This window comes from Eublepharis macularius, chromosome 6 (genome assembly GCF_028583425.1).
Source record: "Eublepharis macularius isolate TG4126 chromosome 6, MPM_Emac_v1.0, whole genome shotgun sequence".
Taxonomy (NCBI): domain Eukaryota; kingdom Metazoa; phylum Chordata; class Lepidosauria; order Squamata; family Eublepharidae; genus Eublepharis; species Eublepharis macularius.
In genome coordinates, this window is record NC_072795.1 from 125,794,337 (window position 1) to 125,818,488 (window position 24,152).

Sequence of the window (24,152 nt, forward strand, 5' to 3'; positions counted from 1 at the left end):
ACCATGTGAAGCAAGCTTTGCAGAGGGAATGACTGGCCCAAGGTCACCTGGTGTGTTTTATGGCAGAGGCAAAATGTGGACCCAGATATCTCCAGTCCTCTTGTGCAGCACTTTAGCAACTTTATTCAGTATCTTTCTGTCGCATGTTTGCTTACCGTGTTTAGGAAATGTAATGGGGGAAAATAGCCACTCCATTGTGACCAGTTTATCAATATGATGTCTGATAATTATGGAGGAATCTACAGACTTCTCCTTCCCTGCACATTATAGGTTGATATGTGGGTTTTAATTCACGTTTTTCAGGTGCTTCGCTTTTTTTAACCTGGTCATGAGGACATTTAATGCAGGTGATATGCACGAATTATGCTAGCAGTTGTTTTGAACCCTGGAGAAGAACACAGTAGTGATGCAGGTTCCATTGAGAGACACAGCAGTTCTAATTCATTTCACTGTTGTGCATGCAGAAAAACTTCCCGCTGGATCATGTCCAACGCTCTGCATGAAGGAAACGGAGCTGATTTGATGAAGGTAACAGCAGCATCTGAAGGTCCTTGTGTGCATGGGAGAAGCCTTCAAGGATACACGAAATACCAAGGTTTTTTACAATGCTTAAATGAGATCCTCCTCGGCAGGACAAGTGGAAGACAAAGCTCTGGAAAGAGACAGAAGGTGAACTATTTTCAGCCATGCTTTAGTAAGATATCCAGGGTCTACTGCAGGGCAGAAGGGGGGGGGGAAGAGTGAGATTGACAAGATGCATGTGTAAAAGGACTCTGGCCTCTTACCAAAAGTGGAATCAAAACGTCTGGTGATAGTCAGCTCAACAGCTGGTCAGAAGGGTAGAGAGTACATGTCTTGCCAGACTAAACTCTGCTGTGCATGAGCACAGAGGGGGAAGGGAAGGCGAGAGCTTTAGGGGGGGCTTCTGAAGGTGGGCTTCCACTTGGAGAAATGGAGGCAGAAGCCACGATCCCTTAAGAACAGGAGGACTGTCTGAAAGAGAAGACTTTTGTCATCAAAAAGTGCTGAAGTCATGGGAGCTGAAGAGGAAGAAGTTGTCGTCACTCTTTCTGGAGGGGCCCCTTGGGGCTTCCGGCTGCAGGGGGGCTCTGAACAGAAAAGACCCCTCCAAGTGTCAAAGGTAGGAAAAGCAGATGTTTTGCCTAAGGCTACATTCCCTCCACGCTTACCTGTTTTGCCATCGTAGGGCTTATGTCGAAGTACTCTTTCTTAGGACTGGAATGCATAGCAGGGGTAGGCAGTACCTGTGGGCTTGGTGTGGTATCCAGCACTGGTCTGCGCAGTCAGTGTTTGTATTGGCATGTTGACCATCTTTTTTATTTTCCAGGTAAGGTAAGTTTCTAGTTCTCAAGACTGGAGTTAATAGAAAGCCCCGTTTCGATACGGTTATAATCTCCGTCCCTGTCCGCCTGCCTGTCTGTCGGTCAACTATTGTTTGCCCCTTTGTAGTCACTGGAAATAAAATGCTGAAGTGAGCCACAGACCATCTGTGGAAGGTATTGGCTGTCTTTGGAACTCTGTCAGATAATAATCTGAGGGCGATGAGGAGCATTTTAAGTGTTGCCTTACATTTCAGTGCCATGAGGGAGGGTGATTGACTGACTGACTGACTCCCTCCCTTTCTCACTGAGACTCAAGGTGGATAACATAAGTCAATACAATCAATAGGATAAGGAGATATCTAATAAACAGTGTAATAGGACTAGGATTGCAGAAATCTGAAACAAGGCATAAGTATTAAACATGACATGTTAAATTTGCAAGAAATGGTAGAACATAAGCAGAAATATAATGCAATGAGAACAAGATAAAAATAAGCAACGGATAATACATATTAGTGGCAGAGTCCTCAGTACTGTTCTCGCTGTTGAAATATCTCCATGAGTAATTTTGTTATAATGGAATTCCCTTATTTCTTTATAAAAATCCCTCCTGAACATTTCGTTTTCCGTATCTTGCAGAAAGCCTGACCTCCTCAAGCAGGCTATTCCATGGTGGGGGGGGGCACTACAGAGAACACATATCCAGGCAGTTATTGATATTGCCCACTTGCAGGGTGGGTGATACCTGCAGAAAGACCTGCTCAGGTGAACGAAGCTGCCATGGCAAAGCATGGGAGGTGGTCCTGCAGTTTATGAGGGGCCAAGGTTATGAAGGGCTTTATATGTGATGGCCAGTAGCTTGAACTGAACCTGGTAACTAATGGGCAACCAATAGAATAACTGCAGAATGGGTATAATATGCACGCGCCGCTTAGTTCTCATGAATAATCAAGCTGTGGCATTCTATTCTATCTGGAGTTTGTGAGTTGATTTCAAGGGGAGACCTATATACAGTGTATTACAGTAGTCTAGTCTTGATGTTACTGTGGTGTGCATCCAGGTGGCGCTGCTGGCGTGCCGGAGCCTCTCCAAGAGATTTAGAAAATATCGCTTCAAGCGGCTTGTGGTCTGTGTGTACTAGTACTGGAACCCCATAGATGCACTGATAGAGTTTTTTAGCGGCATCTTCTGATTTATTGAATTATCTGCCTCCAAGCAAGATTCAATATTTGGTCATGTAGACAAGGTATTTTGAGAGAAGTTAATTTCACTGACAGCCATGGCCATGTACTGATTAGAGTGCTGGACTTCTCCCAAAATGGGAGCGCATATTTAAAGCAACAGATAGTATGTAAGGCAACATAGTGATGAAGTTTATGGTCCCTAACTCATTAGCGAAGCATTTGAGACACCCTTCCTACAATACAGCCCTGCTATCTGAATAAAAAGCCTTTTTGAATAATTTGGTTTTGCATCGTTTCCAGAAAGCTAGGAGAGCGGGGGCCCTCCTTGCTGGGAAACTGGGGCCCAAACTGGAAGATCGTTCAAATCTTTCAGGGCCTCATGGGAAGTAAGAGGAAGTAAACTGTCAGGTGCTTTAAATATCCCAAAGAAATAGGATTCCCATACAGCAGCCAAAACCTGACCTTCAGTTGAAGACTTCTGTAGCTCTATGCAATCACATCCCCAAACTTGGATTTTCTCTTTTTCAGTACTGCCAATTGGATTTTTTTCCCTTGTGGATCGCTGTCAATCTCTGTTTTTAACCTTGGCATCATCTGTTTGAGATAAGGGCATTAGTTCAATAAGAGTGTTTTTGGTATACTGAGGTACAGACTGTGAGGTTTCTAATAGGCATCTGTGTTACTCACTCCTTGTCCTAGTTTACACTCAGATGATCATAAGATGATAGAGTCAGAGCCCATCTCTGGATTCTGCTACTGGAAATGCTGATATGTCCTCCCCAAACAGGCTCTGCAAGAGACATAACTTTGCTTCTGGTCTTTTGGACTGTGCAAATGTTCTCAACTAAAGTCAGTGTGTTCTTATCAGTTAAATATTAGGACTATACTTTAAATGGTATGAATCCACCAGTCCTCTCTAGGCATCTTCAAAGGCCATGTTTCAGATGCCCCGAACAACTGAGGCTAGATGTGCGGCCTTCTTAGTAGCGGCACCAAAACTTTGGAACTCCCTCCCCAGGGAGATTTATTTATTTATTTATTATAATTTATAGTCCACTTTTTTCACTGAGACTTGAGGTGGATTACACAGTGTGAGGTTAGTACAGTCAATATCAAGGACTTTTCCATAAACAATGCCATGGGTTTAATAAATACAAGTCTACAAAGAGATAGCTTTAGCAAGAATCCAATACAGAGTTGAAGAAATGCTGAAACAAAACAGTTCTAGGACTGACATTAGACGACATGAGTCACAGGTAGCTCATAGGAGCACATATTTAAAGCAACAGATAGTACTTAAGGCAACATTGGTGAAGTCTATAGTCCTTAACTCATTAGCGAAGCATCTGAGACCGCCTTCCTACAATACAGCCCTCCTATCTGAATAAAACACCTTTTTGAATAATTCGTTTTTGCATCGTTTGCAGAAAGCTAGGAGAGTGGGGGCTCTCCTGACCTCCTCAGGCAAGCAGTTCCACAGGGTTGGGCCCACCACAGAGAAAGCCCGTATATGGGCTGCTTTCGATTTCGCCCATGTGCAAGGTGGCTGCTGCAGAAGACCCTGTTCATATGAGCAAAGTTGCCATGGAGGGAAGGATGTAGGGAGGGAGGTAGTTCCATAAGTATGCCGGGCCAAGACCACAGTGAGCTTTGTAAGTGATAACCAATACCTTGAACTGAGCACGGTAACTAAAGGGTAGCCAGTGGAGTGACTGCAGGATGGGAGAGATGTTCATGCTCCTGCTCGCTCCTGATAACAGTCAAGCTGCAGCGTTTTGCACCGATTGGAGTCTCTTAGTTAACCAAGAGCCAAGCTACAAGTGACACCTGACACAGGTTGGACACTTGTCAGCTTCCCTCAAGTTTTGATGGGAAATGTAGGCATCCTGGTCTTGCAGCTGTAATGGAGAGCCAAGCTGTAAAACCAGGATGCCTACATTTCCCATCAAAATTTGAGGTAAGCTGACAAGTGTCCAACCAGTGTAAGGCGTCACTTGTAGCTTGGCTCTTAGATGGGAGTCTTATTTCTCTGTCCCCCTCTGTTGCTGTCTTCCACCGGAGGATAAGGACTTTTTTGTTTCCTTTGGCTCACCCCCAATAACTGTTATTGGCCCTCCTCCCTTGTTGTGTTTGTTAAATATTTATGTATACATTTTACATTTTGTTTTAATGTTTTAATGCCTTAATTTTCACTTCCTTGGGGAACCTTATTTGGGTGGAAAGACGGCATATAAGTGTTTTAAATTAGGTAGGTAGATTCTGCTATCTCTTTGTTTACCCTTAATGTTAATCTCAGGGACTTCCTTTCAGATTCCCTCCTCCTCTTCCTGTCTTGTATGCTGACCCTATGATGTGCTTTCAGCATCTCTCTCCATCCTCCAGATAAGGCTATTTAGAATGCCAATTCTGCCTTTTCCATCACAGTCTGGATTTCTTTTAACAATAACTAACATCCTTTTCTCCCCTAAAGCAAAAAGGCTCATGTGGATTTTATTCCTAAAGCAACCTCCTTGTTTTGTTGTGCGAAACCAAATCTACAGCATGCTCCTCAAAACCTGTCCAAATCAGGGAAGGAAGGAAAGGGTTCACTTTCCTTTGGAGTTCTTCTCCTTTCCCTCTGCTCATCTGCAAAAATGTAAACAGGTGAGCAACAGCATCTATCCCAAAACCATCGGTTGCAGGTGACAAAGTGTTCCTCCCCACTGTTGGGGGGGGGTCCCCCTTCCCGTACACCCTGACTATGGACATCCCCTTAGGCCACCACAGATAATCTTAAATTGTGCAGATCTTCTCGATCATACCTACATTGACAGTTTGAAATGGAGACAATTTTTTCTTGGACATCATTGCTCTCCCTGCTTGAATTCAGAAGTGTACATCCCCACCTACGCTCCCGGATGCCCCATTTCACTGCTGTCCAGCCAAATGGCCCATATTTTCAATTCTGATTACTCAGTTTTTCACTAGGTGGGAAATGTTTACCAAAAATGAGTGTGGTTTACTAACTCATTTCTAATTTTATTCCGGACAGCTTTACTTGGTGATGATAATAATGGACGACATTCCAGCAAAATTACTCAAACATTGTTAAAACATCTCCTGGCTTATTCTACTGCGCTTGTAATTCTAATAATGTTAATAACAACAAAAGAAATAACCATAATAAAAATATTTTAATTTATTGAACTACTGAGTCACTTGACATAGCATCAGGGCTTTTTTTCAGCTGGAACGCGGTGGAATGGAGTTCCGGAACCTCTTGAAAATGGTCACATGGCTGGTGGCCCCACCCCCTGATCTCCAGACAGAGGGGAGTTGAGATTGCTCTCCGCACCGGAATGGCACGGAGGGCAATCTAAACTCCCCTCTGTCTGGAGATCAGGGGATGGGGCCATCAGCCATGTGACCATTTTCACCGAGGGTGATTTAAACTTTTAAAAACTCCCCCTTTGTTCCAGCTGACCCAAAGTGATGTCATTGGCCCTGGGAGCATGTGTGCACTTTGTGCACGCACATGTGGTACCAGGGGCACCACCTCCCGCGAAGAGTTGCCCCCTGTGCTGACAACCCACTGAGTTCCACCACCTCTTTTCCCAGAAAAAAAGCCCTGCATAGCACCACCCTGTTGCATAGACCAATTATGTTTACTCACAAATACAGGATTTGCTCTCTTTTTTCTCTTGCTAATGTGTCCAGAGACCTATCTCAGAGCCCGTCTGCCCCCGAGTCTTGTATGCCTCTGCATTATGTATCACTTTTAATTTAATCTATACAATCCTCCCTCATCTAAATTAAAGGGGGCACCAAAGTAAAGTGTGTACCAAACTGGCCTGCTTCCCCCAGAGTGTCCTGAGCTTCAGTGTTTTACCAGCTTGCAGAGAAAGAGGATTAGGACTGAGAGATCAAAGAAAAGGTGCCGGGCAGCTGTAAGCCTGTATAACGTGAGAATGGGCCTGTTCACAAGTTACATAGAATGCACGTATGACCCATGTACAGTGTACACTTTATTTTTCTTTATATATGCATTAATTGTCATGTTACATTCAACGCATGTGCAGCTGAACGCATGATTGAAACCACACATTTATACAGTTATTGGTCTCTGGTTTCAGTAATAAATTGAATGTGTGTGGGCTGTTTGTTACAAACAGATTTATGGGCATGCACAAGGATGTGCATATGTTTATTGTGTATATGGCATAGAAGTTACAGCGAGTGGCTTAATTGAAAGTTTCCATGCATTTATGGTCAGATTTGTAAAGAGTTGGCTATAATCCCAAGAACACTTTCCTGGGAATAAGTCTCATTGAATAATATGGGATTTACATCTAAGTAGACCTGGTTAGGATTGCTCCCTTTAACTCTTAAATGGCAGGTTAGTTTATTCTAGGATATTTTATGTTTCTGTTTGAATAGTTAGAGTCAAGTGTTTTCTTTGTTGTCCTCCATTTTTTTCATACCTGGTTTATGGTGAGATTTTTGCTTTGACTGAACCTGCAGCACAAGTGTCTCCAGTTTGGGCTGGAAAAGCGCTGTTGAAGTGCCTTACAAGAGGGGAAGTTGGTGGTGTCTTGGGAGTGCATTTCAGTTTATAAAATGTGTTTTAAAATATCCTGCCATGGAGCCCATTACCCATTATTTTTATACGGTTCTTTGCTAAGAATGTTTTGCCCTGTGGAATGATCCCTTTCCCACATTTAGCTGCAAGCAGAATTTACACGCTCATACGAGTTACAACTGCCTGAGTTTGAAATAATCAGTTTGCCATTTTGAAAGGCTTTGGCTTGGGAAAAACCTGTTGTCACAGAAACAATTCAGTGAAAACCCTGTCACAGGTTTTCTATGTTATTCAGCTGCCTGCCGTTCCAGAGCAATGTGTTTCTCCTGAAAATTCTTGCACTAAACAGAGTCCAGCTTTGCTGTGGAGGTTAAGGGAAACTACGTCTTGCATGAACATGACTCTGCTAGCAAGGAGCCCTGTGAGGAACTGGAGAATAATTTATTGAGCCCTACGAAAATAACTAACAGTGAAATCCTAAGCAGAGTTATGCCAGTCTAAGCCCATTGAAATCAATGGGCTTAGAATGGAGTGACTGCTTAGGATTTCACTGTGAACGAGGACAGGGCTGTGCGGACTACTCTGTAGAGAAGAGTTATTTCTGTGCTGTTTGGGGATCACATAAGATAAAAACTATTGCTATGACTGCTGGACGCTTCTTTAGCATCATCAGCATATGAGACATTGTAAGGCTTTAGGATTACCAACACCAGGTTAGGAAATTTCTAGAGATTTTGGGGGGACGTATGGAGTTAGTGGGGTATAATGCCATGGAGTCCACCCTCCAAAGCAGCCATTTCTCTCCAGGGGAACTGATCTCTGCAGTCTAGAGATGGTTTGTACTTCTGGGAGATCTCCAGCCCCCACCTAGACATTGGGAATCCCATTGCAGGTAACTTCAATAGGATGGGCAGCAGCATGCTGAATCACATGACAGATTCTAAGCCTCCTCTCTTGTGAGGCTTGGGCAGGGGCAGTACTTGGAAACTAGATTCTGCTGATGATTGAGGACCTCATTAATCCCAGAGGCCTGGTCTAGAGGCAGGGACAAGCAGCCCTTGTACAGGTACTCCTGGACATCTCAGATAACTGTCTGCCTCTTATTATCAGCACCTGCCACCCTTGATTTGTTCCTTGCACTCAGGCTATAGGAGCAATTCGCCCGGTTCACAAGTTACAGTAGACGCACACACAGTCCATTCTCATGTTACATCCTATGCATGTACGACGTGTGATTGAAGCTGCACGTTTATCCGGGTACTGGCCCCTGGCTTCATTTATCTAGTGAACACACATTGACACTTTCTTCCAAACAGATGGACATGCGTATATGTGGGATGCACATGTATTCGCTGGAATATTTGAACGGGGGTTGAGTGAACTCTGGTGGAGATGGTGCTTCAGAGAAGAAGTCTCCAGGGAGGTGCCTGAACTCTTCCCCTTGGTCAATCCAATACTTACGTCCAGTTGCCAGTAGTTTTTCCAGGTTCCCTTTGATGGTGGGCAATTTCCCAACAATTGTATCCACTGGTGATTGGTGGAAGGCCAGAGATTGCCCACCATTGGTGGAGGCTGGGAGAGAGGCCAAGGAAATGGGCATGCGTGCGAGATAAGGAGCCCCCTTCCACCATCCTGCTGGTTGCCAGGGGAGACTTGGCAACCCTAGTTGCCAGCCAAATAGTACCCCAGCCCCAACCCCACCCATTTCTGGTCAAGGAAAGAGAAAGCTGAATTTCCTAGCTCCATCTGGCTCTTTCACACCTATTGATGTATTTGTTTTCCTTTGGGTTCATTAGTTCATTGTTATTGCATGTTTATCGGGCAATGAGTTGGCCAGGTGTGAGAGGATATGTATGGCTTCAGCCCATGCTCACAAAGCTTTAAAGCTATGCAATCTGACCCAGATACGGATCCCAGGTCCCCTGGTGGGGCAGGGGATCCCCAGCTCCCACCCTCCACCCCCTGCCACCACTCACCTGGCTTGTGGGGTGGGGGGAGGTGACGGAACAGGCCTCCTGGGCACGCTCCTGAGGTGCCCTTCACCTTGGATGGGCACAAGCTGTGAAGAACTAAGTCTTTGCCTAGTGCCTGTATCTTGCCCACGTGGCATGGAACAGTGGGAAGAAGTCCCAACTACAAGAAGTCAGGTAATGCTGAACTTTAAACTACTGCAACTTTAAGTAATGCCAGCCTGTCCTAATTAAACATTTAGGGTCAGTCCCAAGTGTGTGTGTTTTCACCTTTTCTTTGTACCCTTGCCTGGCCTGATACTTGAACAGTCCATGGGTATTCTTTTTAGTCATTTATTATCTTTTGAATGTTCTACGCCTGCTCTCTCTTATCACCGTATGCTTATTTGCTCATGCAGTATGAAGTGCAGTAAGAGGGGCTGTAGGTAACCTCACCATCCCTGGAGCACAATAGCTTGGAATAGCTAAATTGCAATAAATCATCGTGTGCTAGCTTGTTGGGGGAAAATGGGAAGCATGACAAATAGAGCCTCTAAATGGCAAAACAGATCTGATGTACTAGCTGTGCAACGCGGATGCTCTCAGAGCCAAGCTACAAGTGACGAATGACACTTGAACGGCAAGTGAACAGACTCACGTGTATTCCTCCCTGTTCACTTGCACTCCACTTGCACTCCACTTGATCAAGTGGAGCGCAAGTGGAGTGCAAGTGAACAGGGAGGAATACACGTGAGTCTGTTCACTTGCCGTTCAAGTGTCATTCGTCACTTGTAGCTTGGCCCTCAGAGTTGCTGGTGGCAGCTGTCGCTATGCAAGAATGAAGGAAAGAGTTGACATCACTTGAGCATAGACTTCGGATGGCTGTGGGGTTTTTCCAGCTTCCTGGGATCCTGTAGGAAATGGGGCTTGCAAGTCCATTAATTCATATAGTTCTGGTTTATACATTGAATTTCTCTGGAGTTGGAGACACCGTTTGGGATGGAGGGAGCTGAGGCACCGTGGGGGCTTGGCCTGCTTCCAGCCATCCACAGCATGGGCTCGGGTGTGCATGGGTTGGGGGCATGGGAACCCACTGCAAGAGCTGTGAGCTTAAACACCATTCATTGTGACAGCTGCTGGTTCAGCTGAATTAGCCCTTTGGAGAAGTCAGGGGGTGACACTTGACATACCATTTCCATTCCTGTGGAACAGCTGCTGTGTAATACTTTTCCTCCCAATCAGCACACTGCAAGCATATATAGTTGTCTTTCCCTGTTTAACGTCAAGTCTGTTCTGTAGCTCTCTTGCAGGGAACGTGAAGATATTTCTATTTCCACTTGATTTGTTCTTTGGGGCAATGAATACCTATTTGTTTATCATCTACATGCGTGGCACCAGGGCTTTTTTCTGGGAAAAGAGGTGGTGGAACTCAGTGGTGGAACTCAGGACTGCACAGTGACATCACTTTGGGTCAGCTAGAGCAAGGGGGGAGTTTTTACACGTTTAAATCGCCCTTGTCGAAAATGGTCACATGGCCGGTGGTCCCACCCCCTGATCTCCAGACAGAGGGGAGTTTAGATTGCTCTCTGTCTGGAGATCAGGGGGCGGGGCCACCAGCCATGTGACCATTTTCTGGAGCTGCCGGAACTCTGTTCCACTGCGTTCCAGCTGAAAAAAAGCCCTGCATGGCACATTCATCTATTGTGAAGAGACTGTTTTTTCCCCCCTCTTGGTGTTCTAACTGACAGTTTCCTCTGAGGAACCGTTCAGTTCTTCCCCACATAGCAAATTTATTGCTATTAGAACTGCTGTGTGAAATGTTGTTCCCGTATTGCTTTAGGGGTGGCTTATGACTCAGTGACAGAGTGCAGTCTTTGTGTGCAGAAGGTCCCAGCTTTTATCCTTGGGATTTCCCATTCAAAGATCTCGGGTAGCTGGTACTGGGAAAGACTAAGAGTCTCTCCGCACAAGACTTCTGACACATGTTCTTCACATGTTTTGAAAGACAGAGCCAACGGAGATTGCTCCGGTGGGGACACATTCTCTCACAGCCCTCCACCGCCTCTGGTGTGCTGGACTGTCTCTTCTTCTGGACTCTTTGCCCTGCTGTGGCTTGGTTAATTCAAAGTTTTAAGCAGCGGGGGTGGTTGCCCCGGGTTTTTTGTTTAGTATTTAAAGTAGAAAAACTTGTGTCACCCAAATTCTTTAAGAAAAATCTCTTCAAATTTTGCACTCGGCATGAAGTATGAAGATAAACGCTTTTTATTACAGCATATTTGTTTTGCAAAAATATTCTCAGTCGACAAGTTATATTGTAAATTCGTTATATGGGTTTTTGTGGAATTGTGTTGCCTGTTATTGTCCCTGTTTGCAGGGTCAGTCCTGATTTTCTGGTATTTACTATTTTTTTTCCTTTGAGGAACATTTAAAATTTTAGAGCAGCACTTCTTCCCATTTCAATCCGCTCTCCTAGGTCTCTGTAAGGTCTTCAGGTCTCTTTAAATATGTCTCTTGCATGCATTTACATTCAAGCACACAAACATCAAGGCATAATTGCAGTCTTTTCATGTACTGTAGCTCGTGAGAGTAATTTTCAGTGACTGATAATGTATTATAGGCCCATTACCTAAGTATATCTTTTACCACAAAACTCCCTCTTGGATTTTAGCCTGTCTTTTTAGCATGTCACATGGGCAAGAATTTCAACTGTCCTGTATAATAATGGACTGGGGGCAGGAAATGGGAATATAACTTGGGAGGGGCTTGGCATGCAGAAGGTCTCAAGTTCAATCCCCAGCATCTTCAGTTAAGGATTAGTTTGTAGCTGATATAAAAGATCTGAACTTCTGGAGATCTGTTGCCAGTCTGATAAGACAATACTGACTTTGATGGTCCAATGGTCTGAATCAGTATAAGGCATCCAGCATCCAGGCTAGACTCAGAACTGCCACCTTCCCTCATCCCCGCAGACAGAACCCCGGGGCAGCTGAGCAGTGCTGCAGCAGCCCCCACTCACTGGACAAGGAGATCAGGGGAATGTTGCCTGCACTGAGGCAGACACTGCAGCAGAAGACTAACAACCGTGACATCCAAGCAGGCGTATGGCAAGACCCAGGCAAGGAGGAGGCCACAGGAGCTGGCTGCAGCAGCATCAGGGCATACGGTGGCAGGTGGCGGCATGATGCTGACACGGCCTGGCCCAGTGGGGGAAATGCAGTGGCCTCAGAGGAAGGGAGCCATCGTGGCATGTGCGCAAGCTGGCCCGTGCTTCCCCACAGGCAGAGAAGCAGCAAGGCAGGAAATGGTCTTGATGGCCGAGTGCGGTGAAGCCTTGGCATGGCAGGGGTAGAGCCAGAGGAGATGCAGGGAGAAACCACAGCCAGGGGCCAGGCAGAGCCCTAACAAGGCATAGCTGGGGCTCGCCACCAGGCAAGTGTAGCCGCTTCCCCTAGCCCAGGTGGCCACCCATCTCCTAGGGCGGGATAAGGGGGTGGCACTGGGATTGGGGAGAGTGTAAAGAAGGGAAGATCTCAATAGGCTGGGGAGGAGAAGAGAGCTGCTGGCCAGGGTATAACTACATGTTATAACTACAAGAATTCTCTTAGTGATTCTCCGTGCACTCTTGCTTCCTTTCTGTGTCCCAGGGTTTCTGGGGACATAGAATGTCTGCTGTATCCATTTAAGTCTGTTGTATAAATATGTTCTCTTTGGCCTTCTGATTGGTTCTGATTGGTTTTTCAAGAGGTCCCACGGAAAAGCTGGTTCTCTCCAGAAACTGAGCTTGGGGCACCTGATTCCTCACCAACCACATTCTGGAAAATGGATCCTGTTTCTGCAAAGCTGGGATCTCAAACTAGGTGTGATTGAGGCGGTCCACGGAAAAGCTCTCCCACGAGTGTTTTTTCATTTCGTTTCAGTTTTTTTAAGACTGAGAGCCAAGCTACAAGTGACGCCTGACACAGGTTGGACATTTGTCAGCTTCCCTCAAGTTTTGATGGGAAATGTAGGCTTCCTGGTTTTACAGCTTGGCTCTCCATTACAGCTGCAAGACCAGGATGCCTACATTTCCCATCAAAACTTGAGGGAAGCTGACAAGTGTCCAACCTGTGTCAGGTGTCACTTGTAGCTTGGCTCTGAGGAACTCGACGAGGGCATTTCCCTGAAGTGTAAATCACATTCTTTCCAAAGGTTTTTTTAAAATTTAAATCAACTAGCAGCACAATATCTGATTTGAAGATGAGGGAAGTGATTAAGGGGGTTGTTTAATCATCTTCTCTGATGTTTTTCCCTAATGAAGATCCTTCTCCCCCTCTCCCCAGATGTGATTAGCTCAGGAGTGGAGAAAATACTCTTTTTCTTTCATTGAGTTAATAGGTGAGGGAGCAGAAGAGGAGATATATTGCGGAAACAGGCCAGGAGGAGAGGGTTGAACACACACCCAATGTTACTTGCTTGATTTTCTGAACATCTTACAGTTTCCATCTCTGGGCTGGGGAAATTCTTAGGGATTTGGGGGTGGAGCATAGAGAGGGCAGGGCTTGGGGAGGTATGGGACCTCAGTGGGGCAGAGTGCCATAGAGCTCATCTTCCAAACCAGCCATTTCCAGGGGAACTGATCTCTTTTGTTTTGGAGACTAGTTGTAATTCTGGGAGATTTCTAGGATTTCTCAGACTGCAACTAGATTATTCCCTCATTTCCTAACTGCATTTCCTAACAAAACTTGGTGGAATTAGGGGAGGGGAGAGGCTAGATGGTGCCCAGCCTGATAGGAACTGAGGAGCCTCTTTGCTGTTCTTGCTTTATTACTGGGTTTCATGTTCTCATTCCAGAGTTGGTTGTTGTTTTTTTAAAGTTAGAAGCGGAGGAAGAGCAAAGATTCTGAAAGGCCAGGATGGTGGCATTTGTGGTGATGAATGTGGCAGATGGAATGAGCGATTCCTATTTTAAGACTGCAGGAAAAGTGCAGAGAAAGATCCCCAGAGGCTGGGGGGCCGCTATGAGTCCAGCAAATGTCTAGACAGCTCATGCCACCACTAGAAAGTGACTCTTCCCCCTTTCTCCACACTTCTGAGGAGTCTCCTTTAATAACATTATGCCTCACTCAGAGTCACTGGTGCATCTATGGGGCTTCACCGTACAGATTCACTCTGCCTGCTCCCCAGCTTTCATGATTGAAGACGAGTGTGGAGAGTGGCGTTTTCAACTTTTGTCCCACCAATTTCCGTTTGAAATGGGGGACATGTGGAAGGTGCAGAAGCCCATCACCAGCAAGCTCCAGAGTTTGGTGTAGAATGTGACTGGAGGTGTTGTATTGGATTTCAGAGTAGTTGGTGGTGGAAAGTGCCATCAAGTTACAGCTTTCAAGGCAAGAGACTAAGAGCCAAGCTACAAGTGACGCCTGGCACAGGTTGGACACTTGTCAGCTTCCCTCAAGTTTTGATGGGAAATGTAGGCGTCCTGGTCTTGCAGCTGTAATAGAGAGCCAAGCTGTAAAACCAGGACGCCTACATTTCCCATCAAAACTTGAGGGAAGCTGACAAGTGTCCAACCTGTGCCAGGCGTCACTTGTAGCTTGGCTCTAAGAGAGGAACTGAGGTGGGAAATATATAAGCTTGCCAACCACCAGGTGGGGCCTGGAGACCTCCCAGAATTGCTACTGATCTCCAAAGATCAGATCAGATTACTTTATTACAGCACTTAGCCAGTACATTTACCATAGAAGTTGATCTCCAAAGCAACAGAGATCAGTTCCCCTGAAGAAAATGGCTGCTTTGGAGGGTGCAGTCTATGGCAGTATACCCCACTGAGGTCCCCCCTCCCCAAACCCTGCCCTCCCTAGGCTCCATCCCCCATATCTCCAGCAATTTCTCAACCTGAAGTTGTCTCCCCTAGAAACGTGCAGCAAAGCCTAAAAGCTCTTGGATTGTACAATTGGAAGGAGAAGGAGAAGATTTTTATGAGTATTTGTTGGGATTATTTTCTGTCTTACATTATACCTCATGGAAATTGTAACTTAGTGTTATTATGCTGTTGTGGCTGTTAACAAGAAGTTCCCTGCCTTATATTTCACTTCATCTATGGATTCATTAAGTGACCTGAGGCATCGCTACTTTGTTGGCCTTAGTGCTGCTCTCACATGTGGGAAAAATAATATTTTGCAGGGATTCGATAACATCATTGGCAAGAAAAAGGAGGTATGCGTGCAGAACTGTCCTGTGTTAATAATGCTGCCATAATACACATGCACTCCAAATACCTAAAATATTCTGCAGAAATGCTATAGAGTGTTGTTATAGACCCTGTTACACAGTTGATCGAAATTTCCTTGAAATTGGCTGCACTAACTCTGTGTAATCTGCCTTGATTACAGCAGGGAAGGCGGACTATGTAAATAAAAAATAGTTTATAACAAATAGATATTGTGTTGTGAGAGCAGCAGAAACAATTTGAGATACCTTTGTGCATTTACAAAAAAACTAAACAGAATAATACCCTTCCAGGTTTATGGAAATCAGCTCTGATTGCATTGAAGATTGTTTCAGGTGAATAGCCATGTTAGTCTGTAGTGGTAGAACAAAATTCAAGTCCAGTAGCTTTCACATTCATGCACAGATCTGGTATCTGATGAAGCAAGCTTTGACACATAAGCTTATGCCCTGGAAAATTCTGTTGGTCTTTTAAGATGCTGCACGACTTGAATGTTGTTCTAGGATGTTACTGATGCAATCAAATATAGAGCTCTTCACCAATAATAGGCAGCTGTTTGGTCCTAGCTCTTCCTGTGTCCTTTAGATGAAAGCATTTGACGATAGCCCCAAAGAAGTGTGTATGTGGCTGAATAACACTGCAAAAAAACTGCTTCTAAATTGCATGAGTAAATGGCCTGGGGAGAAGGCTGAAGCCCCTTCTCCGTGTGCACATGGCTGAGTTGAAATCAGGCATCCTGCAAAAGGGAATTGATAAGAATCTGCAACTCATGTCTGACTCCTTACACCGGGTGGAGACTTAGAGTTTTCAGGTACCCGCTGGTGGCGGGCAAACTCCCGGGGGTTTGCCCCCTTGCCCGCCAATCCACCAGTGATCGGTGGGAGGTGGCAAACCCCCAGAGGTTGCCCCCCACTGGCAGGCATCCCAGGATCACGCACGGTGCGTACACTCCTAGAGGGCACGACAACATCACTCCTGGACGTGCCATCCACGGGAGCGCTGCCACACTTCATTTGGGGCTGATTGGGGCAATATACTTCTGGGGAGTGACGTCATCACACAGGTACCGGAATGAGCACACCGCTGGCATGAAGTTAGTGCCAGGTCCCCTTCCTCCCACTAGGAGGGTATGGGGGACCTGGCAACCCTATAGGGACCCCAGACCAAACATGTATACTCCATAATGTGTAAATTAGCTTATATAATAAGTTTACTTAGGAAATGCCTTTAGTAAGGGAAGAAGCTTTTTGGCAGTCACAAGTATATAATGTCTACTAGAGTTGCCAACTCTGTGTTGGGAAATTCCTGGAGCTTTGGGGGCAGAACCTGGGGAGGGCATGGTTTGGTGAGGTGAGCAGCCTCAACAGGGTATAATGCCGAAGACTCCATCCTCCAGAGCAGCTGCTTTCTCCCGGGGAACTGATCTATGCAGTCTGGAGATCAGTTTTAATTCTAGGAAATATCCAGGCCGCACCTGGAGGTTGGCAACACTATGTCTACCAGACCACCCCTATCCACATATATGTTAATTGACATATTGGAAAGGAATACATCATTGGGTCTAGAAGGCCAAGGTTTGTAAAGAACTCAGATGTAAAATTGCTGATCTTCTGCAAAAAATATGTAGCTTCAATTAAACCAATTTCTTTACTGGAAATAAGTTGACTTTTCCCCAGAAGCACTTTTTGGAGGATGGTGGAGGGCATTGAGTTCTGATCTAGGATAAGGATATAGGACTTACTTGGTGGTTTTGGGAGCCATTCGGAAAGAACCGCACGGATAATTTTTGAAGCAAAATGCTTCTTTCTTTCTTTCCTCCTCCTTACACACTCCTCTCTGCTTTCTCTTCTTAGATCCGCAAGAGAAGCAAAGCTTGCCGGGGAGGCTTGTGGGAAAACGATGAGCTCGTGTCTATCAACGGAAAGCCATGTGCCAACCTCTCCCATGCCAGTGCCATGCAAATCATCGACTCTTCCAACGGCATCCTCAACATTGTGGTTAAAAGGTGATGATGACTGTGGGATTTCCCGCTGGGAGAGCCAAAATGAAAAACAACTCAGTGCACAGCCGTGTTGCTACATTTAGCGCAACAGCTTGCGTACAACTTGTGTATTTTTTATTTAGGGCAGTGCATCAGTACTGCCCAATTTATATGAACCGTTCAGTGAAATAATAGATGCCCTAACTGCATTTTATCGTAGCCTCTGCCCTGTGCTTTGTTTAAAAAAATCCATGGAAATTCTTTTCCGCTCACTCAATTTAGACCTGGGCCGTTTCCACACGGCTTACCGCTGCTCGTAACAACCCGGAAGATCGCACAAAAACCGCGGAAGATCGCGTTTTCTCATGAGAGATTTGCATGACGTCTCATGCGAGAAAACGCGATCTTCTGCGTTTTTTGCGCCATCTTCCGGGTTGTTACGAGCAGCGGTAAGCCGTGTGGAAACAGCCCTGATTTTCTTAGCAGTCAGTCCCCAAGCATTGGTATCGATTTGAGTACGGTTCTTCCACATATCTGCCCTCTCTCAGCATTTTACAGTTGTGGAGCCAGTTTATTTTGTTCTGCACGTGCCTTAAATAATCAGGATTTTTTAGCAAGGGGGGGCTATCATCATCGGTGGCCTCATCAGTGACGTCACAGCACCCCCTCCATATTTTGTGCACGCTTATAGCTACAGATTATTAGACCGATATAAGAGCTGGATTCATTTAAAAGAGATTAAAAATGAACACGTGGGGAAGTCTCTGCATGGGAGCAGCTCCACTACCCATACTTTAGTTCCCCTTGTCCAAACTGGGGAGCCCAGGCTGACCCAGAGCCAGGAAGCAGAGACCAGCATTGGTGGGGCAAACTGACCTCTGTTGAGACGAAGCCCAGAGCAGCAGCGGCTATGCGCTTTTCAAACCGCACTGCTTCTTCTGTCTACAGAAGTGACCATCCCCCCTTCCCTGATCCCCAGGGCTTTTGCAATTTTTAAAAATTGTCAGCTTCGTATCAATAGAGCGACTTATAATTGTAATAACAGTCGCAGCAGGTTCTCTGAATTCCCAGCTTTCATTTTTTTTAAAAAAAGTAAGTCTCTAGCCCTCTACCTTGTGGAGATATAAGGGAAAAGGCATATCTCTGTAATAAAAGTGGCTAGAGATTTTTTTTTTAAAATAAAAGCTGGAAATTCAGATAACCTATTATGTGCCTATTATGACAATGGTAGGTCAATCTATCAATATAAAACTGATAATTAAAAAAGATAAAAACAGAATCAGGAGGGGGAAAGGAAGGTGGAGGGCAAAGTTATTTGACAATGATAAACACCCAATAATAAAAAAATGGGTTGGAGGTGAGTGGGAATGGATAGGACAAACAAAACTGAAAGAAATATTATGCATGAGGAAAAAAATGACTCAAAATTGGCTTCCAGAAAAAGATCGGGTTAAAAGTGGTCTCAAAAGAACTGGGGGAAAAACTGGGGGCAAACCAAAAACTTGAAGCAAAAACTAAAGGCAAAAAAATGCATGCAGAACTCAGGGGATAAATCGAAGCAGTATGGGGCCAGAACCAACAGAAAAAAACTACGCGGAGAACCCTATCATGTTAAAAAGACTCCCTGCTAACTGTACAAGGGCTCCCTCCTGAAACTTCCAGACAGTGTTGGCCAAGTCCTACTGTTTCTGCTGATCCCTTCCTAGGGATCCCTTCCTCCTCCAGTAGCTCAGAGTCTCTCTACACGAGACCTCTTACTCAAGGATGCTCAAGTCAGGGAGATGTAATGTTAGCCGGGAAATGTAGTGCCAAAGGTTCTGTCAGTTGCACCTCTCTACACAGAGCCCAGGAATTGCTCAGAAGAGGGTTTGTTAATTTCATCTTCACCTCCCAGAAAGCTCTTGTCAATTTCACCTTCCCTAACTGAGCAGTTTCCAAACTGTCACCTTGCAGCCCAGTCACCCTGCAGCTGGGCTCATTGGGCCTTTTCATACCCCCCACCTGCTTTCGCCCAGGTTTTTAGGCCCGCTTCCCCTGCTGAAGTCCTCCCCCTGGTCTTGGTCGCTCGGGCCACATCATCTTCTGGCAGGGTTACCACCAGCCGTGGCTAGCCTCCCCACCTCAGGCCTGGCCCAGTAGTTGTGGCCTCTTGGCCAGGAGTGTCACCTTCCCAGTCTCATGGAGTCCTGTTCCCTCCTACCCAATGTAGAGAGCTCAGGTCAGGTTGGCTACTCTCCTTCCCTGTTCCTAGCTGATGGCAGCCAGGCACTTCCCTCCCTTAGAACCTTCAGCTTGGACCTTTTAATTTTCCTGCTCTTGGACCCGCTGAGTTCCTGCTGCCTTGTGCCTACTCCTGGGTAGGTCTTTTCTCCCAAAGAGACGTTTGTCCTCAATTAGGTCTTTTTTCCTTTCTGGTCCTGCTATGCTCTTACCAGCCCCCAGGGTGCCTCCTTTTGCCCCATTACAAGGCTAGCACGCTTAGGACAGTTTGCATGTTCCTCCCCTTCTTCCCTAGAACTCAGGTGCCAAGGGATGGGACAGCACAAAACTATGCACGACATCTACTCAGATATACTACAGTACGCATGGCCCGGTGTATAAGTGACCGAAATTCTTTTATCTTCTTCCTCTCTCCCACAGGGCAGTCAGCGGAGATTCCTCTGCTGCGAGACTGCTGCGTTCCCCTTCTCCCAAACAGGCACGAGCGGTCTCACCGGCTTCCCCACTCAGCCAGGCTACTCAGGCACTCAGCCCTGAACCGCCTGCTCCCCCCATTGCCCCACAGCCTGAGCAACAGTCCCGGCGGCGGCAGCAGCTGGAGAATCTCACCTCACCTCCAGATAGTGAAGCGTATTATGCCGAGACAGATAGCGATGCTGACAATGTGGCCCATGAGAAGCACCGGAGGGCTCGCAAAAAAAGTCCCCGTTCCCCACCAGGAGGGCCAAACAATAAGGCGGGTGAGCCACAGGACGAAGTGTCCCTCTCAGAGATGAGCGGTTACGAGAGCACTCCGGAGGCTGCGGCCCAAACCAGAGAAGGAGGTGACGGCCTGACTGGAGTGGCCAAGAGAGAGATTGTGTGTCAGCCAGGCAGCCGCACGGACACCCCTTTCTCCGAGACTGAGGCTTTGGTGGAGCTGCCCCTGCCTGAAGACAGAGAGACTTCCCCGGAGGCCCTGCTCCTGCCGCACGCCACCAAGATCATCCGTGCTGAGAGGCACCTCATCCCCATGGTGGGGCCTGTAGAGCACCCTGTCGACGAAGACCTGACCACCACCTATGCCGAAAAAGCCAAGCAAGCCAGTAAGTCTTCCAAACATCTCTCCCTTTTGCACTGCTGATTCTTTTCATAGAAGTCAGTTTTTCTTGGTGTGGAATTTTCTGGATGCAAAATGGGAAGGTGAAATGACCTAGTTATGATTCTACATTCTCATGGGGGCTGCAGGTCTTCAGAGATTTTTTACCCTATTAATCCCATCATCAAAACTGGGGTAGGGAAGGTGGCAGATAGAGATGCAGGAGGAAGAGGCATCCTACTATATAAAAGGCAAGCCATATTGGCGACGACTCACTTTTTTCAATGCATGTTGGCGCATTGCCGACGACTCTGGCCTCGAGGCTGCTGCGAAGCGCCTGCTTGCTGCCAGGAGGAGGCCCGCCGAATTGATGGCCTAAGCACTCCTCCCCGCACCTCCCTCAGCACCCTCCCGATCTGGCCTCCAGGCTGCTTCGAAGTGCCCGCTTGCCACCGGGAGGGAGCCTGCCGAATCAGTTTTCTAGAGCCCATTGTGTTTTTTCAGACAACAGGTGTTGTTGCTAGTTTTATTATAAAGACGGAAACTGCACAATAATGTAAACATTAGTTATATCAGGGGGAAATATCAGAAATGCTGGTTTATCGAAAATAATGCTTCCTAAACAGGGATGTAACCCAGATGAAGAAATGACTGTATGAATGTTAGTCAATTAATCAGCTGATTAATAATCAATTAAATTTGTATAGATTTGCGTAAGAAAAAAAGGTTGTTAAAAATAAGCAAATTTTTTTAAAATGAGGGATGCAATTGTGACAGCAGACACTACTTTCTGAGGGCCCAGATGCTTGGGATATTCCGATTCCCAAATATGTCATTGAGTTGCAAAAAACAGTTGCAGTCCAGGCAATCTGGATTGGGCATACTGGACTTGGGAAAGAGGGAGGGTGGCTTAACTCTTCCCCAAACGTAATGCCCTCAATTGAAAATGCTCCCCTGGAGCTGCTTTAAGCCACATCAGGGGAAAAGATTGACCTGACGTGGGGCCTGCTCCGGAGGCTGCCGCAGGCCACGCACCACCTCAACTGCCCCGCAGGCCGGGAGGATGGGCCGCGCAGCCTGCAGCAGTGGTGGCTGGCCGTAGGGCCTGCTCTGGAGGCCCTCCCATGCGCCCCCCCTGTGTGCCCCCCCCCCCCAGCTTCCTACGTGCTGCTGCTGCTGCTTCCACTGCCACCTGTTGCTAAAGACACGGGCAGCGGGGAGGAAGAGGAATCACGTGGGCGGGGCAACCACCCACGTGACCTCTTTTTGGATCTTCCGGAACGCCATTCCGGTGCGTTCTCTCCCAAAATGGGTACCTACATTGTGCCTCCCTTTGTTCCTTCCTGGGACTTAAAGCAGCCCAGCAGGGCCCTTTTCAGGTAGGGAAACAACATGCAGGAGGCCTAACCTTCCTCCTTACTGCAGCCCCGATTCATATCTACACACACACAACCCACTACTGCTTTTTGCAGCTCAGACCCTTTTTGCACTCTCATCTTGCTGCTGATCTTTTCAGAAGTGAAAGCACATTTATTTGGCCCGTTTTTGTTTAATGCATTAGGACCCTCCGCCTCACAGTCACTCTCCACGTTACTTCTTTTGCGAGTTCTCTGCCGAGTCAATACATGCTCTGCCCAGACACACATCACCTCGGGGATTGGCTTCTATTTTTAAAAAAACAGCATGCAAATAGCCTCAGAAAGCTGCTGCCAGTGGAGGGAAGACTCCTGCCTTTCTCCCAAGCTTCTCTCCCCCCACCCCACACTGTTTTTGCACGGCAAGGAGAAAGCTTGGGAGACAGGCAGGAGCTTTCCCTCCCTTGGTAGCAGCTTTCTGAGCCCATTTGCATGCTGTTTTTTTAAAAATAGAAATGAAGTAACGTGTAGGGACTGTCAGTGTTGAATTTCTCTCTGACATTAATTGTCTGCACAGTCCCCCCTCCATGGGAAAGGGGAGTTCTCATTGGAAGAAAGATCCTTTGAAAATGCTTACCTCATTGCACATCATTTGTTTTGCACAACTTGTAAACCACTAAAGCAAACAATTGCCAATATTCTGCCTGAGAATCTCTCTCCCTCTCCTCCCACAACTGTAGCATATACAAGTTCTGGCTGAAACCATCTTGTTCTGACAGATTAAGGCAATAACTTCCTGGCCACTAAAGCTAGAATCTGTTGTGAAGTCTTGTAGGATCTCACGGCACAGGGGCTGAGCCTTGATAATCCATTTTACATTTTTGCTCTGGGTGATCCTGATCGCTGTGATTGTAAGCAGAGTAATCGATAATTACATTGTGTAACGGCGATGACTTGAAACTCAAGTCATCCAGAAATCTTTAGATTACATGTATATAGTAGGGTCACCAACTCCAGGTTGGAAAATTCCTGGAGTTTGTGGGGGGTGGGTCTGGAGAAGGCAAGGTTTGGGGAGATGAGGGATCTTGGCATGATATAATGCTGTAGAGTCCACCTTCCAAAGTAGCCATTTCCCCCAGGGGAACTGATCACTGTAGTCTGGAGATCTATGTCCTTTGGAGGTATAATTCTGGGATATCTGCAGGCCCCACCTGGAGTTTCGCAACACTAGTGTATAGATAGAATGTAGGCACTGTTGTGGCCCCCACCTTATGGAATGGCCTGCCTAAGGAGGTCAGGAAAGCTCCCACTCTCCTGGCTTTCCACAAACTATGCAGAACTGAATTATTTGGGAGGGCTTTCTACCCAGATTATAGGGCTGTGTCATAAGAAATAGCCTTGGTGAGGGATAGGGACTATAACCTGTACTATTGGTTACTGTTTGCTGGTATAGATATGGTCCGATTGGGTAGTTTCCACATTGCTAATAGATGCCATGTTAATTAGTTACACTTTGTTTCAGAAAGGTTTTCTCTCTGTGTTTTGGCTTAATGCTTGCTTTCAAATTTTATTCTACCATACCCTATTTTATTTGTTCATTGGATATCCTAACTGTGGATCATACTGTATTTTGCTCAGTAAATGTTCTAGCTGTTGATTATATTGTATTCACTTTCCCTGTGTAATCCGCCTTGAACCTTGGTGAGAAAGGTGAAGCTCTGGGAAGCACAGAGCTTCAGAATCTATTCTTCAGGCCAACCTGGGAATGTCCCTGGGGAAAAAATGGACTGTAATGAGGCCCTAGAAAACGGAAAGTTTCCAGCAAGTATTCCCCTGAGCATTAATAGAAAAAAAGTACTAATGATTGCTCAGCAAAACAGCATATTTGTTCTGTGGTTAAGGGGAAACCAAAATGGGTTACTGGGACATGCCCTTATTGGAACTGAACTAGGGCCATGTCTCCCAGAATCCACAGTGGAATTAGACCACAATCTTGTGTTTCTGAGGTCTTTAAAAGAAATATGTTCTTCGGAGGTCTTCATCCACATATTCGCAATATCATGGGTGAGGCAAGAAATATTTCTTCATTTGATAGTTGGGATGGGATACATTCACTTGTATTACAAACACAGTTTGCACCTTAAAAATATTGCTCTTCGGTTGCTACGTTTCAAAAATCTCTGCAACGATACATATAAGTAAGCCACATCCAGCTGTGACATTTATGTGCTTGCTATCAGTTCTGCAAGCAGTATTTGTTTCCTCCCACTAGGTGG

The 24,152-nt window shown here is 46.1% G+C and overlaps 1 protein-coding gene across 1 annotated transcript in view; it reads left to right on the forward strand.

The window, feature by feature from the left end:
- Positions 1-931: 931 nt before the first annotated feature.
- The window catches only part of SYNPO2L (synaptopodin 2 like), a 57,274-nt gene continuing 34,053 nt past the window's right edge, over positions 932-24,152 (forward strand). The window contains exons 1-3 of the mRNA XM_054984086.1: positions 932-1,141; positions 17,096-17,247; positions 19,864-20,528. Of these exons, the coding sequence (XP_054840061.1) occupies positions 1,034-1,141; positions 17,096-17,247; positions 19,864-20,528 (925 nt within the window). The 5' untranslated portion in view covers positions 932-1,033. The remainder of the gene's footprint in view (positions 1,142-17,095; positions 17,248-19,863; positions 20,529-24,152) is intronic.